The following is a 16950-nucleotide window of genomic DNA, read 5'->3' as shown; positions in this document are numbered from 1 at the left end:
TGCTTGTAGAGTTGTCGCTTTGAAATTTGGGGCAACACTGTGTTGCTACGTTGTGTGCAACAGGGCCCGGTTTTTCAAAAGGTTTAATCTGGAAAAAATTGATCCGGATTTAGTAATCCTTTTTTTTGCGATCCGTGATCACGTAATCCAGCTTACTTTTGAGCCAGTTTTTCAAAGCAACATAGGATTGGATCAATCTGATCCGGATAGGAACTTTTCAGGATCACCAAATCTGGATAACCAGTGCTCAAACAGGATAGGAAATCACAATGTAGAACTATAGATATGTAAAGAGCAACAAGTATAATAGCCAGTGTGGGGTCAATATAAGTTTATTTTTATTTGAAATGAAAACACACACATTTAAAAAAACTAAAAACAAGAAAAACCCCACCCCATCCTCTTCCAGCAGTCCGCTCATCTGAGACCTACAACACAAACACTGTACATTGAGGATATTTATAACAAGTTTCAAATATAGATGTATTGAATTAAAAAAAGACTTAATGTCAAATACTCCACAATAATTTCAGACTTCCTCATCTGATGTGGAGAGACCAGCTTGTCTGAGCGTAGCCTTTAGGAGGCGGATCTCAAGTCTGGCCTTGGTTTGCTGCAGTTTGGTCAGAGTCAGTTGTTCCTCTGCCAGACGAAGCTGTGCGTCTGCCCTTTCAGTCTCTTTTTGCAGAAGTGCCTTGTAATCATCATCTTTGTTTGATGAAGGGCGCTTCAAGCCTTTCCTCTGAGATCCTGTTTCAACTACCACTGGCTCAACCAGTGAGGATCCAGCTTCTTCCACAGGAACAGAGCTGAGATTCAATATAAATACGCTCTCTGGATCAGCCTCAGGAGGAACTGGCAGATTCTCCTCCTCCTCAATCCAAGGCTCGCCATCCCCTACAACACCTTGAATACCATGGAGAGCTTGCGACTTCTCACCTCCAATGATGTCGAGGACCACATCTGTGTAATCTCCCCTCTTAAATGGCCTGTTGCCTGTTTGTGGGTTTTTGGCTTCAGCATGGTCCTTTGTTGCCCTGGCCTTAAGATTCTTCCACCGCAATTTGATTTGGTTTGTGGTCCTCCTCTGGCCAGACCCTATGGCATTCACATTTTCTGTGATTAAAATCCAAACATCATTTTTCTTTTTGTTGGTATCCTTAGCAGAATTAAAACTTCCCACTATTGTTCCATAATGGCACCGAACACCATCTAGTAGTGCATTGGTTTCAGCAGCAGTGAAGTTACAGCTTCTTGAGTCCATGGTTCCGTTGCTTTACTATAGTGAACATTGTTCATCAATTATAGGCCTTGGGTCCAATTGCCTCAATTGAACACAAGCCAAAACTGATCAGTTGTAATAGGTGTGTTTGAAAAGACCAACTACACAGCCATATAAATCAGCCTTTCTCAGAGGATTCACAGAGAGACAGTGAAATGGCAGGTGTTGTCCACCGCCACCACCACTTTGCCAGGAGAGGATACCGTCAAAGGGTGTATGTTGAACGTACCAAGCCACTGGAGCAATACACCACTGAGGAGCAGTATGTCCGGTTTCGCTTTGGGAAGGCTGATATAGAGTACCTTGTGAACCTTCTCAGGCCAAAACTTCAACACAGAACCCAAAGGAGTCACGGTCTGTCTGTGGAAGACCAGATCCTCATTGCTCTCCGATTTTATGCATGTGGGACTTTCTATCAAGTTGTTGGTGACTACATGTATATGGGAGTGGTGAAATCAGCTGTGTGTGATGTGGTGAGAGATGTGTCAATCGCACTGGCCAGCCTGGTCAATGAATTTGTTTCTTTTCCAAAGGACAACCAGACTGCCCAGGCTAAGCGCAGCTTTTTTCTTTTGGGGAATATGCCCAATACTATAGGAGCAATCGACTGCACACATGTGCATATACAAGCACCTCGTGAGAATGAATGGGAGTTTATAAACAGAAAGGGGAGGCACAGCATCAATGTCCAACTTGTGTGTGATGCTGACCTCATCATCACCAACTGCGTTGTCAAGTGGCCTGGGTCTGTCCATGATGCACGCATCCTGAGGGAGAGCGCTCTATATAGAGACCTCCAAACCAACCGACCGGATGGCATAATATTAGGAGACAGTGCATACCCACTCCTACCATGGCTGATGACTCCTTTTCTAACAGCAAATACACCGGCGCAGGCACGCTTCAACACTGCTCATTGCAGAGCAAGATGTGCAATTGAGCATTTAAATGGAGTTCTTAAGAGGCGCTTTGCATGCCTTAACTACCTGAGAGCGGAACCACAGAAAGCATGCAACATAACCCTTGCCTGTATTGTCCAGCACAACATCGCTACTAAGCGCAATGTCCCTCTCTGTGCTGACAATGATGCTTCTGAGCCCCTTGGAGACCCTAACCAACCTCCTGCATTCTGCCAGAACGAGCAAACAGGACGTGCAACAAGGGATGCAATAGTTAGACACTATTTCTGATTTGGATTTGTTTTGGATTTCAAAAATCAGTGATTGCCATTCTTTGCATTTTTTTGGTTATTCTGTAATCATTGCATGCATCACTAATAAATATTATAAAAACAAAAATATTTTCGATTGTGATGAATATATATATCAATTAGTGACAGAATAAAATTTATTGTTTTTGGTCAATTTTGACAGCTGTTTGGGGGATTATTTTATGAGGCCAAACTCTTTCTATTTTGATGTAGGCCTATACTGAAAGACTGAATACATTAAAGCCTACCTAATCACTGTAGCCTGACGGATGAACAAATAAAATTAAAACCTTATGAATAAATAGGATATCTTGTAAGATACTGCATGATCCAAATATAGTATTATTTGATACATTTTTAAAGTTTTCATTACATTTTGGGAATGAAATCCACGCTGAATCCACCCTTCTGATGGGATCAGTTTAATCCAGATTTTTTGGATCAAAGTGATCCAAATCCTACAAAAAAGTTCTGAAAAACCCAAACTAAAGGTTTGATCCGGATCAAAACCAAGATTGGATTACGTGATCTAATCCGATTATGTAATCCGTTTTTTCTTTTGAAAAACCCATTTTCAAGATTTGATCCAATCCGTTATCCAAAATCCTAGTGGATTACTTTTGAAAAACCGGGCCCAGGATATTGAGTGAACATTTAGGGTTAGGGTCAGACAATGGTAACAGACTGAAATAGGATGCCATTCAGAGTAACTCTGTCTATGTGTTATTGTATATTTATCCCCTCTGGGCTTGCCGTAGAAAGTGTCAAGTTTGGACAGATTTCATGTCACTGGAATCTTATCATGTCGCATCTTGTTAGGACATGGTGTTAGCTGAGAGAGAATATAATATTTCATATATAATCAAATTGGGCATTCTAACTGAAATAAGTTCAACATGAATAAGATTCAAATCATATTTGAATCGAGAGCTTGTGTTTCGGAATTGCCGGAAATGTCAGATTACAGAAAAATTAAATTGGAACACAATGCGCCTCCAATGTTCAGTTATAGATATTTGAGATAACTGAAAGAATTCTTTAAAATGCAACCCTGGAATTACACAAAAAGTGGAAGATGCTATTATTTAACAGTGACATTTCCTAAGTATAAATAAAAGCAACAAGCTGTCTTTCTAGACCTTTTGTGTGCATGAGTAGATAATATCTTCTTTCGGCTTTCAATCAAATCTCAATACTTTTCTGGAACAGTACCATTGGCTTCTCTTCGGGTCCCTGCATTGTGGCAAACCCTGGATAAAAACTAGTATTTGATCAATTGCAGAATTGAACTCAAAATGAACTCAACGCACAGGCGGCGAAGTATCAATTAAAGCGTAGGTGAAATTAGTTTTATTTCAGTACACAGAGTACTCAGCCTCTACAATGCTTCAGCGCTGCTCTGCTGGAGGGCTCAGCCTGGTTTGCCGGAGGCAAATGTCATGTAGTTTTCTCATTGTTCAATAAATGGAATTGGTGGATGGACATCTGCGCATTAATGTCAGTACAGCAATGGCAGCAAAAAAGCTAAATGGAATGGAGAAAAATCATCTGATTTTATCTTTTATACCAACACTATAGGGTATTTAGTAACAAGTCATAACAAGAAAAGTTATGGTAGTTTGGTACATATTTACGGAAAACGATAAACAGAATTGTAAAACATTAAGAGCCTGTTCTTAATAAATTTTATTTGATTTGATTATCACATCTGTCCATTTTTCGAACCATGGCCATATAATGATGACACCGGAGAAAGCCTGTTGCATAAAACAAGCTCACGGCTGTCTTTAGTAAGAGTCGTATTGGCACTGCATGGTATGAAATGTAAGACATGGAACAACTCATATTAGAGGAATAAAATGTTGCCAAATGCGATCACGAATTTCGTGCAATGGCCTTCCGAGGCGAAGAATTTCCCCGTGTCAGTTTCTCTTGGAATTCAAGTTTGGTTAACATCGACAGGTGAATTTGCAGACCAATAGGAAATTGCTTGGTCTGGTAGTGAACTCTGTGTGGGCAGTGCTTCGTACAAAGCTACACTGAATATTTACATTGGACAAGGATATCATTTTAGCAGTGAGTTACTTTTAACTAAAGTCTCAAAGAGTATAAAGTGCAACATTAAAAAGAGGCAATTTTTTTAATGATATTTTTGCTGATTTTACACATGCTCAACGTCTGCTCACACTGTCTTCGCCCGTGGAATTTTTATGTGTGAAGGTGTATGTGATGCAGAAACTGAAACAAAAATGAGCGCAGCTGATGCACATGACACATCTTACCTACATGAAGTACAAGAAAATACACAGCGGGGGGCCTGGGTAGCTCAGCGAGTAAAGATGCTGACTACCACTCTTGGAATCGCGAGTTTGAATCCAGAGCGAGCTGAGTGACTCCAGTCAGGTCTCCTAAGCAACAAAATTATCCCGGTTGATAGGGAGGGTAGAGTCACATGGGGTAACCTCCTCGTGGTTGCTATAATGTGGTTCTTTCTCTCAGTGTGGTGCGTGATGTGTTGTTCATGGATGCTGCAGAGCTTAGCGTGTCTCTATGGTAACACGCTCAACAAGCCATGTGATAAGATGCACGGGTTGACAGTCTCCGACACGGAGGCAACTGAGATATGTCCTCCGCCACCCGGATTGAGGCGAGTCACTACGCCACCACAAGGATTTAGGGATTGGGCATTCCAAATTGGAGAGAAAAGGGGAGAAAAAAATAATTAAATACACAGCTTGCACAGAGAGAGGCACACACAGAAAAGTAACTTTGAATCAAATAATAAATCACATCTTTTTATTTTGCCACCCAGCATTTGCATAATCACGGAAGTGAACTTGTTTTATTTGCATTTAGTGTGGGAATTGAAGATTGGACTTATATCCAGAGACACACTGATTTGGCCAAGTGTAAATGGAATGGATTTATTCAATCTGATAGTAACCCCAATCAGTAAAAATGCATGAAGTGACCAAGTTGTAAGTGTTCCTTAAAGGGAAATGGTCCTTCAAACTTTGAAGTTTTAGAGTTGTTAAAAGAAGATTAAATAGGTACCCCTTTTATTTTAAATGATTTGCTAATTTATGTATGTCGTCTTTCAAATTAGCACTACACATTTTAACATCTGCAACGAAGATGTTCGATGCATGTCATACATGTTGACAAATACCAGCTGTGTTTTAATGCGCAACCTCCTAATCGTGCAGTGGGTAGTAGGGGCATCAGTTGTTTTGGATTTATTGGATCAATACTCTTAGTAGTGCCCCAATTCGTAGATCGAGAACCACTGCTTTGGAGGAGCAAAGGGCAAACCCAACATCAAATGTAATCTAACAGTCACTCCTGGCAATAAGTGTAATTCTAATGGATAGATTAATAAAAACTCTGTTTTCTCTCTTCTTGGAAGAACACAGAATAAAGGCATATGGTACACATTGAGGGACAAACAGAACTGAAGATCAATAAGGGTCTGTTCTAACTAAATTTGATTTGATTATCAGATCTGTCCATTCTTTCAAAAATGGCAACATACGTTACAATGACCTTGTGGTTGGATGATTCTTCATCAATGCTTTTCAAACAAAAATGGATAGAGGGCAAACCCAACATCAAACAAAATGCAGCTGTCACAACCGGCAATAAGTGGGAATCTAATGACCATATGAGTAAAAAACTCCTTAATATTTTCTCTCTAGTTTAGACGAACTCAGAAAAAGACGTTCTGACATGCTACCATGGAGAAAGCAGCTTGAGACATGACTGTTGCACCATCAAGGGCATAACTGCCAAATGATGGGTTTTCCCACTCTGAGCCCTCAGCCAAGTTGATTTGGCACAAGCAACGGGAGCAGATGCCATTTGATGATGGTGAGCCAGAGATGGGGCGGCCAAACTCTGTCAGAGAGATCAGAATCATCTCATTATTTTCTCACATCTTTTCATGTGGGAAGTTGTGTTCCAAATCAAAAACCACCATGCCCCGCAGAGCATCCAGGCCACAGTCTGTAGAAAACAGAATTAGTCAAGCTACATGTTTGTTTTGGTGTGTGTTTCTCCATGTAGGGGTTCTAGTTGCAGTTTTTGCTCAGTATGCGAGGTTGTTCTCGGCCATGAATGAGAACTGCGTGGATATTGAACTTTTGGCCAGGCGCACATTGTGCCAGTGTGCTCTTTGCTCCGTGCCGAGCCGGAGCGGTAGTCTGTAAAGAAGACAAATGGGGCACATCCTGATTTGGAATGCATTCATGGCAAAAAGCAATTAAGCTGCTGTGGAAAAAAGAAGGAAAACGAGAGAGGTGAAAAGGTGGATAAAGTTAAAGTGTCTAAACTGTCTTTTTTTCAGTGCAGAATCTTGCAAAGAGAGATATTTAGATGTTCTATAGGAAAACATCACTATTACTATTGCTCATACTTGGAATTAGGGATTTGAACTAACATTTAACCGCAAGTATTAAACTTGCATAAATCATCCCACACTGTTTGAGCTATGGGCATGAATAAACAAAAAAGTATTTTAAAAGAGAGGTGTGCTATTACTTTTCAAAGAACTTTACTGACTTCAAATTTCAAGAGGTGCAGACGATAAAACGGATGAAAAAAAATCCCACAGACATTTAACCGAGGGACCAGAATATCATAGTGTGGGGTGAGCTGTTTTAACTTAAGTAATCAGCTAGCAACCAGTCAGAACACCCTAGCAACTACTCAGAACAACTTTGCAAGTTCATTGCAATGCTCTGGCAACCATCCAGAACACCCTAGCAACCAAAAAGCAATGTGATAAAAAAAACACTCTAAGCACTTTGGCAACCACATAGCAACACTCTGGCATGGTAACTATACAGAACACCCTAGCAAGTGCCAAGCAATACCCTATCAACTGGATAGTAATGCGATAAAAACCACTAAGAACACCTTATCAATCACCAAGCAATACTCTGTTAACTGCACAGCAATGTGATAAATACAATTTAGAACACCTTACCAACTGCATTCAAAAGCTCTGGCAATCCCCCAGGACAACCTAGCAACCACCTAGCAACATCTATACATTTATTACATTCATTACATTTATATAGTGCATTTCTAGACACTCAAAGCACTTTATATAGTATAAGGGGAATCTCCTCAACCACCACCAGTGTGCAGCATCCATCTAGATGATGCGACGGCAGAAAAGCAGAACACCCACCACACACCAGCTGTTGGTGGAGAGGAGTGTACTGTGATGTAGCCTATTACTATATATAGGGGATTGTTTGGAAGCCAAGATAGATGGAAGCCAGGACACCAGGGTTACACCCCTACTCTTTTACGAGAATTGCCCTGGGATGTTTTATGACCACAGAGAGTCAACACCTCGGTTAAACGTCTCATCGGAAACACAGTGCTTTTTTTTTTACAGTATAGTATCCACGTCACTATACTGGGGCATTAGGACCCACACAGACCACAGAGTGAGCACCCCCTGCTGGCCTCACTAACACCACTTCCTGCAGCAATCCTAGTTTTTTCCAAGCGGTCTTCCATCCGGGTACTAGCCAGGCTCAACCCCACTTAGCTTCAGTGGGTAACCAGACAAGAGCTGCAGGGTTATATGCTGCTGGTGGTAGATACCCTAGAAACGGCGTAGCAGCGTAATAAAACCACTCTTAAACTACCTTATTAACTGCATTACAATACCCCTAGCAACCACCCAAAAACCCCTAGCAACCACAAATCTAAAAAAAAACTATTTGTATTTGCTCATGTGTGACTTATTTTTGTGAAACAAACACCAACATAGGCCAAACATTCCCCATTGTCTTTGCACATATTTCCAATGTTAATGTGATCTTTGATTTTGGCATCTGGCAGGAGAGGTAGACAAGGACATCAAGGGCTTTTTGGTTGAGGGGTTGGCGTATTTGCACAGCTGTGCCTGGGCTCTCTCTATTTCTCTCTCTCGCTGCTTCTCGATCATCAACAGCCTCATTCAGGGGTCACTACGTACATTATCAGACAGTAGTTTTTGTGCTGTGCTAAATTTAATGGAGAGCTAAATTTAGATTATCGCTACATATTAAATCATTTGGTGAATATAAGCAGAGATGGCTGTGACTGAGGGAAAACCAAGTATTAAGCAACAAAACAGCTGGAGAGAGAGAGGGAAAGTGGGTGTTCGATTAAAATGACAAATAGAGCATGAATCTTCAAGATATGGGTGTCATTTATTGCTGAGTTGAAATGTACTTAGATCTGATGTGTATTTAGCTGGTTAATTAAGTAATGGATTCTGAGCCACAACGTCAGGGGCTAAGGGTATTGATATACACCATGGTGCTTACATGATAGGTACCTGAATTATCTCAGTACTTAAATTTATTTTTATTCGAGCTGTCAAAATTAACACGTTAACGCATGCTATTAATTTTTCTTAATCGTGCTTTGTTAGCAAAGGCTTTGTTTGGAAAATATCAATTAAGGATTATATTATTACATATTGTTTTGCTTTCTTTCCTAAAAAGAAATAAATGCATTTTCACAAGAAAACAATTATATATAGTCAAATTTCAGCACTTTCAAAAATCTGTGATTAATCGCGGTTAGCTATGAAAAATGATGTGAATAATCACGATAAAAATATTTAATCGACTGACAGCTCTAATTTTATGTAATTTAAGCATCTGGAAACTTTTGAATTTGACACATAACTGTGCAGGTGAAAACAGATGTCAAACCAGGTGCAATGTGTCCATTGCACCTGTGTTTTTCATCCGAGCACGACTACAAGTTCAACTGAAAAGCTTCGGTGAAGGGACAGATTATCTTTGAAAAAAATAACAACTTAATTTTTTTTCCTCAGTTCTCCAGGTTCCTGTTGCTCAACTGGTAGAGTATGGTACTAACAATGCCCAAGTCATGGGTTTAATTTCCAGGGGAGACTATACACTGATAAAAGTCACTTTGAAGCAGCTACCAAATGAATAAATGTAAATGTGGATCTTTAAGGCCAAACCACCTACAATACCAGAAAACAAACAGATAATACAAAGGATTAAATGTTGTAAGACATGTCAGTTCACATTTCTATATTGCTAGCATGACTACTTTATAGTGCACTTAGTGAAACAGTCCAGTGAAAATGTAAATGGATCATCATGTTAATTGGATTTTAATTCTAGTGACTGAGCCCACAGCTACAGTATATCACCCATTAAGACCTCCAGCCAAGAGAATCCAGAACAAGCCATAACTACTGACACAGAATTTAGTTATTTTAGAGGATTATAAGCGACCTGAGCAATCATAATCCGCTGGTTAATATGACATCTGGATTAAACATCAATGCATTTAGTTGTAGATGACTGCATAAACACAAAAACTAGACTTAAAACTAGATGTCAGCTGCTCAAAATGCTGTTGTAGAAGCCAACCCTGCTTAAAAAAGCCTAGACACTAAAACTACAATTCTTTAGATTGTGATCATCTTAAATGACCAGAGAATGCTACTGGTTAATAGTATAAGTATGTAGTATGTATACTGTAATTTGGGCAAAATTGACCAGATTATCCAGGTTGTGTTAATACTAGCATTTCCTTCAGAGAAATTTAAATATAGACAGACAATCGTTAACGTAGAGTAAGAATATAGAGACATAAAATGTATGTTATATCTCAGATAATTTGGTCATGGAGGAATTTAATAAGAAATGTTTATATTAGAGATTGTATTAAAGTCTTTGACTTTTAATTGCCAACTTTGGCGTCTTGGAAAATCTGAACACAGTTTGAGACACTGTTGGATCTTTTCTGAAACTCTAGACTAGAAAGACACTTGAAATTACTGTAGTCTTATATTCAGGAGCAAAAAATAAACAAACTAAAGAGCAGTTGCCCTCCAAATATTCTTTTGTTGTCTGAGAGAAACAATTATTACTATTAAAGAAATCTCTTTAGTGTTTTTATCTTTCTTGAGGGACATCACAATAACAGAACTCAATGCACCGGTCATTTTTAAATTACTTTTCGCATATGTAGGTTCTGTAAAATTCTGCAGGGCCTGGTGTCTCAGATCCACAAAAACCAGCCCACTCCAGGAACACAGAGTTCCTCGGCCTTCATACGCCACCAACCCACCGACCAAACAAAAAAACTTATTAATAGATTCCCTGTCAAACAGAAGTCATGTCTCCACTGAGCATAGTGTCTACAAAGTGCAAAATAAGCCATGCTGAGTATTCCACAGACGCCTCAGACGCATATGGAGGAGATTGCATCAGTCATAGGATAGCTATCTCTATTTTGAGTCATCGCCATCCCCACTGAACCGAAGGAACTTTTGCAGCAAAAAAAAATATTAAAAAGAAAAAATTGGGAGGCCAATTGGCTAACGAACAGAGTTGGTCAAATGGAACAAGTTTAGAGTACATGAAGCATCTCTGAACGCAAGTAAGTTGGCAGCACATAGGCAAAGTCAGATAAATGCAAACTTATTTTGAGCAACAGAATTAGAAAGATTCACCTTCAAAAGAAGAATTGGAATAAATTATGAATGGTAAATCATCCACCAAAGAAGTTTTGACAGAGAATACTGTAGGTCACTTCTGTGAATAATTCGGTTAATTTCTGTTTCTGACACCCTCACATCTTTGGGGGTGTCCCTGGAGTTCAAGATGTAATTACAGTCATACGCATGGATTACATTTTGGATTGAATACAGAAGAGCCAATTCTGAGAGACAGCATCAATAAAATATATTGCCACTGTGTTTGATTAATGCGAGTGAGCTATGAAATGCTGACGCCTCTTTAAAATCAAGTTAATAATCTTTCCTTACATTCTGTGCTACCCTGGACTTTAACAGTGGAGATTTTGAGTCATCTCGGTGACTTGAATCTTTTGATTCTGTTCACCATTTTGACTCATTCTGAAAATGTATTTTCCATCCAGTTATCTTGTGCAAACTTTATATGAAATAGTATGAGCAGTATGATAGTATGCTATTCCGAACATAGCCAAATAAATTATTTACGAGTGAAAGTTCATGAAAGTACAAAAAAACGATTCAGGAGTGGAGGTGGTGAAGTGGGCTAAAGCACATAACTGGTAATCAGAAGGTTGCTGGTTCAATCCCCACAGCCACCACCATTGTGTCCTTGAGTAAGGCACTTAACTCCAGGTTGCTCCAGGGGGATTATCCCTGTAATAAGTGCACTTTAAGTCGCTTTGGATAAAAGCGTCTGCCAAATGCATTGTAAATTTTATAAAGGTGAAATGTGTAATTTCTGCACTACTAGTGGCACCAAATGGAATTACAATAATATAGTATGCTTTCAAACAACCTTTGCCAACAAAACTTTCACGCTCTCTGATTCCCTATGAACAAATACGCCATTCATTATGACGTTAAAGGTTTATCACCAAATAAAGGTGATAAACCTTTAACGTCATAATGAACAAGACCACTATAACATAAAAACACCGGACAGAAAGCATGGCAGAGGAATCGGGTCATCCGATAACATTGCCGGATTGAAAGGCAGCTGTGTGTACGGTGCAGGGGATCCAGCACAGGAGGTAGTATGGTTCTTCTTGGTAATTAGAAAGCATAAGGCCAGTTCTGTTTCTGACCATTTTGGTAGAATTCGGCACTTTCAATATTTACATGCAACTGAGCTTTGCGGCAAACTGTTCATTTTTGCCGACATTTTTCCCGGAGTTCAGCCACTACCAGCGAAGTGCTACAAACTTCTGGCAAACAATTGCGGCGAATCAAAAGCTTATTTGCATGTTAAAATATTGAGCAGCAAATTTGCTGCAAGTTTGCAGCTAGATACAATTTTTTGTAAGGGTGGTCAGAAAATATAAACATCAACGTTTGGAGGTAGTCTCAATGTTTATACTTTTGATGAAGGCAAACCCACGAGTGGCTTACTTATAGTTGTCAATGAACAATAAACTGTGATAGTAGTACTTATTTTGACATAAATTCACCTTTAAAAGATTTGTTCAAACAACCGAAATACCACTGGACTTTACCAGAAGACACTGTGTTCGCACTGAGAATTTGGCAACACTGGACCCTTTTCACAGACCTGTTATGACGCGTTTCCGCCTTCTTTAACAAAGTAAATGTAGCAAACTTTTTATATTTCCAATTTTAAGAATACTTAGTGTAAATTTATAACATTGTACTTTGTATTATATTACCCTAGAATAAGTTTTTAAAAATCAGTTACCATAGCTGCGATGAGGCTTCTAACGGCATCTGAGGGAGTGTCAAACTGCCACCATTGGTGTATGAATGTGTGTGTGAATGGGTGATTGGAACACAGTGTAAAGCGCTTTGGTAACCTCTGAGGTTAGAAAAAAGCGCTGATATAAGAGCAGACCATTTACCATTTACCATCAAACAATTCAGACTGTTTCTCTCTTCTTACTGATGTTATCTAGAACTGTATATTTATATCTTATTTAGCAAAGCTGTAAAGCATACCCATTCAACGAAATTCAAGTTTAGCCAACTATGACGACTTCTGCTTCGCAGCATGTGGATAGGTCGAAAGTTCATCAGCTGAAATCAGTCTGTGCTTACCAAACTTCGAACCACTGCCCCCAGTAGCCAAAGCTGGAAGTGATGTAAAACTAATTGAAAAGTGTGAGCACCAGTTTCCAGGTGAAATATCCATAGTGGTGCTAAAAGTGAGTTGTTTTAGTTGTAAATTATTTAATACAGTCAACAGAAATCAATTTTTTATTAACCATACATCCTTACCAAAACCCCATCCCTAAACCTAACTGTAAGTGGAGTGAAAAATGTTTTAACCTAAGAATTGTGCTCACCACTGTTTATGTGAATGCCATTACTTCCTGGTTTCTATGTGGCTAAAATCTTTGTCTCTGAGATTGCTCGTACAACACACTATCAGTTCCTTTCTCCCACGGGGAGAGGTAAACAGATTTGATCTGATGTAAAAACGTCTGATGGGGAAATGCGCTTGTCAGTAATTTGGCAAAATGAGTTTGATTACAGGGTATATGAAAATAGTCAGCTATTCTGAACATAGCCAAATAAATGACTTATGAGTGAGTGCATGGAAGTGAGCAACAACGATTCATTTACTTAAAAGATTTGTTCAAACAACCGAAACACCACTGGATTTTTAGCAGAACATTGTGTCAAATTTTGTTCCATATCAAAGCCACTAGCCTACCATTATAAGCTAGTAGATGAGATTATTCAGACAGATTGGGGTCTGCGCATCATGAACTTAATGACAGGACTGCACGAAACAATTACTGTCTTAAGAGAGTCGTGTTTCAAAGACAGGGAGACTAAATTGTTATCCTTATCAAAAAACACCCACCCTAATAAGTGGAGGCGAAAGCAAGCAAGGAAATTAGTTTGAGGGAAAAGCACAGACAAAACCAGCACGGAGGACAAGGGAACTTTTTTAGTTTTCTACTTTTGTTTCACAGGGTGCTTTGACAAACAGTTATTTTGCGGTTAGCTGATGCTAATTGCAATAAGAGTATTGGCTAGTCTCCCACTTTGATTTCAAATTAATTAGTAAAGCAGACAGTGCAATCTCACACCCAGAATTAAACGAACGGCAGTGGAGCCCTTAGCAACCACACTGCCTGGTAACGTAGGAATGGAGAAAAAGAATGAAAGAGTTTGACAAGCTGTAGTGAGACTGAGTAGAACTGCAGATGTAAAATTCTGTCATTTGATTATATAGAGTTGTTGTTGCTACTGTACCTTTAAGGACCTATTGAAACAGGATTTTGGGGCAGGACATAATGTCAATTTTCTTAAATAGCCAATATCCTGTAGTTTACTTTACAGTCACAAAAAAAAAAACACAGCTTGAACCATGGACTAAGACCATGTCCACACTATTCATTTTTGGTTTTCAGTTTCCAAACATCATAATTTTGCAGTTACTGTATGGACAGCATTTGTTAATGTCTCCATTTTCAGTGGAGGAAAACAACACTCTAGTGTGTATGAGTAGGCGTAAATGTGGTAATATCAATTAATTGTCAGACAAAAATGGATTAGTGTGGAAGGGGCCTAAAACCACATTTCAAAATCAATATATTCCAGCCACTGTCTTCACAACCAATTGATGTGGAAAAGGAAATATAATAGGGTAGGATATAATAAAAAATCGTTTGGTTACGTAAACTCCATTCCCCGAGGGAGGGAACGACACGTTGTGTCGGAGAAGCGACACTAGGGGTCTCTCTTGAGCGCCGATATTCACCTCTGACCTACTGAAAAGGGCCAATGAGAGTTGGCAGTCAGTATTTGCATACCCCACCCCTGCATACGGGTATTTAAGCGGGGCAAATACGGAAGTTTAGTCAGGATTTTTCTGAGGAGCCGGAAATGGTCCGGCCACAACAGTGGCTCGGTTCAGCGACATGGCGGAGGAAAGACACAACGTGTCGTTCCCTCCCTCGGGGAACGGAGGTTACATACGTAACCAAACGTTCCCCTTCTGTCGCTCTCTCCACGTTGTGTCGGAGAAGCGACACTAGGGGACCCATTCCAATCTTGCCATGCGCTGAACCGTGTATGTGAACCGCCGATACAGAGGCGGGCAGGGATTTCATCCAGTGCCGCGCATCGTCTGTACCTGGCTGCACGTACCCTTCCCCAATGCCCCATAAGAACATCGGAATCCTTCTAGTTACCCTAGGGGGGGAACAAGGCGATGTTTGCCAACATGGGAACGGGCCAGCCTGGCTGGGCCTCTTTTCTCTCTATGTTTCTCGCATAGAGCAATCACGGCCGGGGCCCTTACACGCATATAGGGAAGGGGGTCTTATCCCAGACCCTGCGGAGACCACATCTGCCCTTTTTCTCGGGGAGGAAAAGCTCGTGTGGAAAGTATGGTGCGGTGGTAGATCCAGCCTCGAAAGGGGGGAGTTGCTACAGCACGGCGACCGGGGCAGCTGTAACTGCCTAAGGGAGACACGGGGGTCCGCTCGTAAGCGGACAGAACCGTGGAATTACACACAGGGGGAGTCCGAGCAGGAGGCCTTACCTGTGGAGCACCTATACCAGTACAGGGTAGCCATCAGGGTACCCACAGTGGCTTGGGTCGGCGAGTTCCTCCGCTGAACCGCGGACCCAGAGGGCTGGGGAGGAATCGACCAGGGTCCCGACTCAGAGTGGGGCGCCCTGGGAAGAAGGCGCACTACTTTACCTTGACGTCAGGAAAAGGGCGCTGGGCGCAAGCGATCCAACCGGCTGGTCGGTCTACGTGTTACCGAGTTCCACGGGCTCGGACCTGACAAAACACGAGATGCAACCGACTCAACGCGGAGGTTGTAAAACCTCACGAAGGTGTTGGGTGTTGCCCAACCCACGGCTCTACAGATGTCTGCTAGGGAGGTGACCCTGGCCAGTGCCCACGAGGACGCAACACCCCTTGTTGAGTGAGCTCAGACCCGCAAGGGTAGGGGCACGGCCTGGGTGTGATAAGCCAGCGTGATGGCGTCGACAACCCAGTGGGCGAGCCTCTGTTTAGAGACGGCATTCCCTTTCTGCCGTCCCCCAAAGCAGACAAAGAGCTGCTCAGAGCGTCTGGTGCTCTGTGTGCGGTCCAGGTAAATGTGCAGGGCGTGCACTGGACATAGCAACGAAAGGGCTGGGTCTGCCTCCTCCCGGGGCAGCGCTTGCAGGTTCACTACCTGATCTCGGAAGGGTGTGGTAGGAACCTTGGGCACATAGCCCGGTCGTGGTCTTAGGATCACAGACGTATCTCCTGGACCGAACTCCAGGCAAGTGTCGCTGACAGAGAATGCTTGCAGGTCCCCGACCCTCTTGATAGAGGCGAGCGCGATCAGCAGGGCCGTCTTAAGAGAGAGGGCCCTGAGTCCAATTGATTCAAGCGGCTCGAAGGGAGGTCTCTGGAGTCCTGCCAAGACTACCGAGAGATCCCAGGAGGGAACTAGGCCTGGCCGGGAGGGATTCAACCTCTCAGGAACCTGAGGATCAGGTCGTGCTTACCCAAAGACTTGCCGTCTACAGGATCGTGGTGGGCGGCAATGGCGGCAACATACACCTTGAGGGTGGACGGGGACAGCCTCCTGTCCAGCCTCTCCTGCAGGAACAGGAGCACTGACTTGATTGCACATCTCTGCGGGTCTTCAGTTTGGGAAAAACACCAATCTGCGAACAAGCGCCACTTTAGGGCATAAAGGTGCCTGGTAGAGGGGGCTCTGGCTTGGTTGATTGTATTCACAACGGTCGCCGGTAAGCCGGCTAGCTCTTCCGCATCCCGTCCAGGGACCAGACGTGGAGGTTCCAGAGGTCTAGGCGCGGGTGCCAGAGCGTGCCCCGGCCCTGAGAGAGGAGGTCCTTTCTCAGGGGAATTCGCCAGGGAGGAGCTGTCGCGAGAAGTCTGAGTTCCGAGAACCAAGTCCGATTGGGCCAGTAGGGGGCCACTAACGTGACTTGCTC

The 16950-nt window shown here is 41.8% G+C and overlaps 2 protein-coding genes across 3 annotated transcripts in view; both read left to right on the top strand.

Annotated features, from left to right (window-relative positions):
- LOC127625724 (cyclin-dependent kinase 18-like) overlaps nt 1-16950 on the top strand; it is a 108506-nt gene that overhangs the window by 16079 nt on the left and 75477 nt on the right. The window lies entirely within an intron of this gene.
- Nucleotides 1438-2472, top strand: LOC127625993 (putative nuclease HARBI1). The gene has a single exon (XM_052101492.1). It carries the CDS (start codon nt 1438-1440, stop codon nt 2470-2472), a length of 1035 nt encoding a protein of 344 aa, XP_051957452.1.

This window comes from Xyrauchen texanus, chromosome 32, assembly GCF_025860055.1.
Source record: "Xyrauchen texanus isolate HMW12.3.18 chromosome 32, RBS_HiC_50CHRs, whole genome shotgun sequence".
Taxonomy (NCBI): domain Eukaryota; kingdom Metazoa; phylum Chordata; class Actinopteri; order Cypriniformes; family Catostomidae; genus Xyrauchen; species Xyrauchen texanus.
This window is presented reverse-complemented; position numbering and strand designations above follow the sequence as displayed.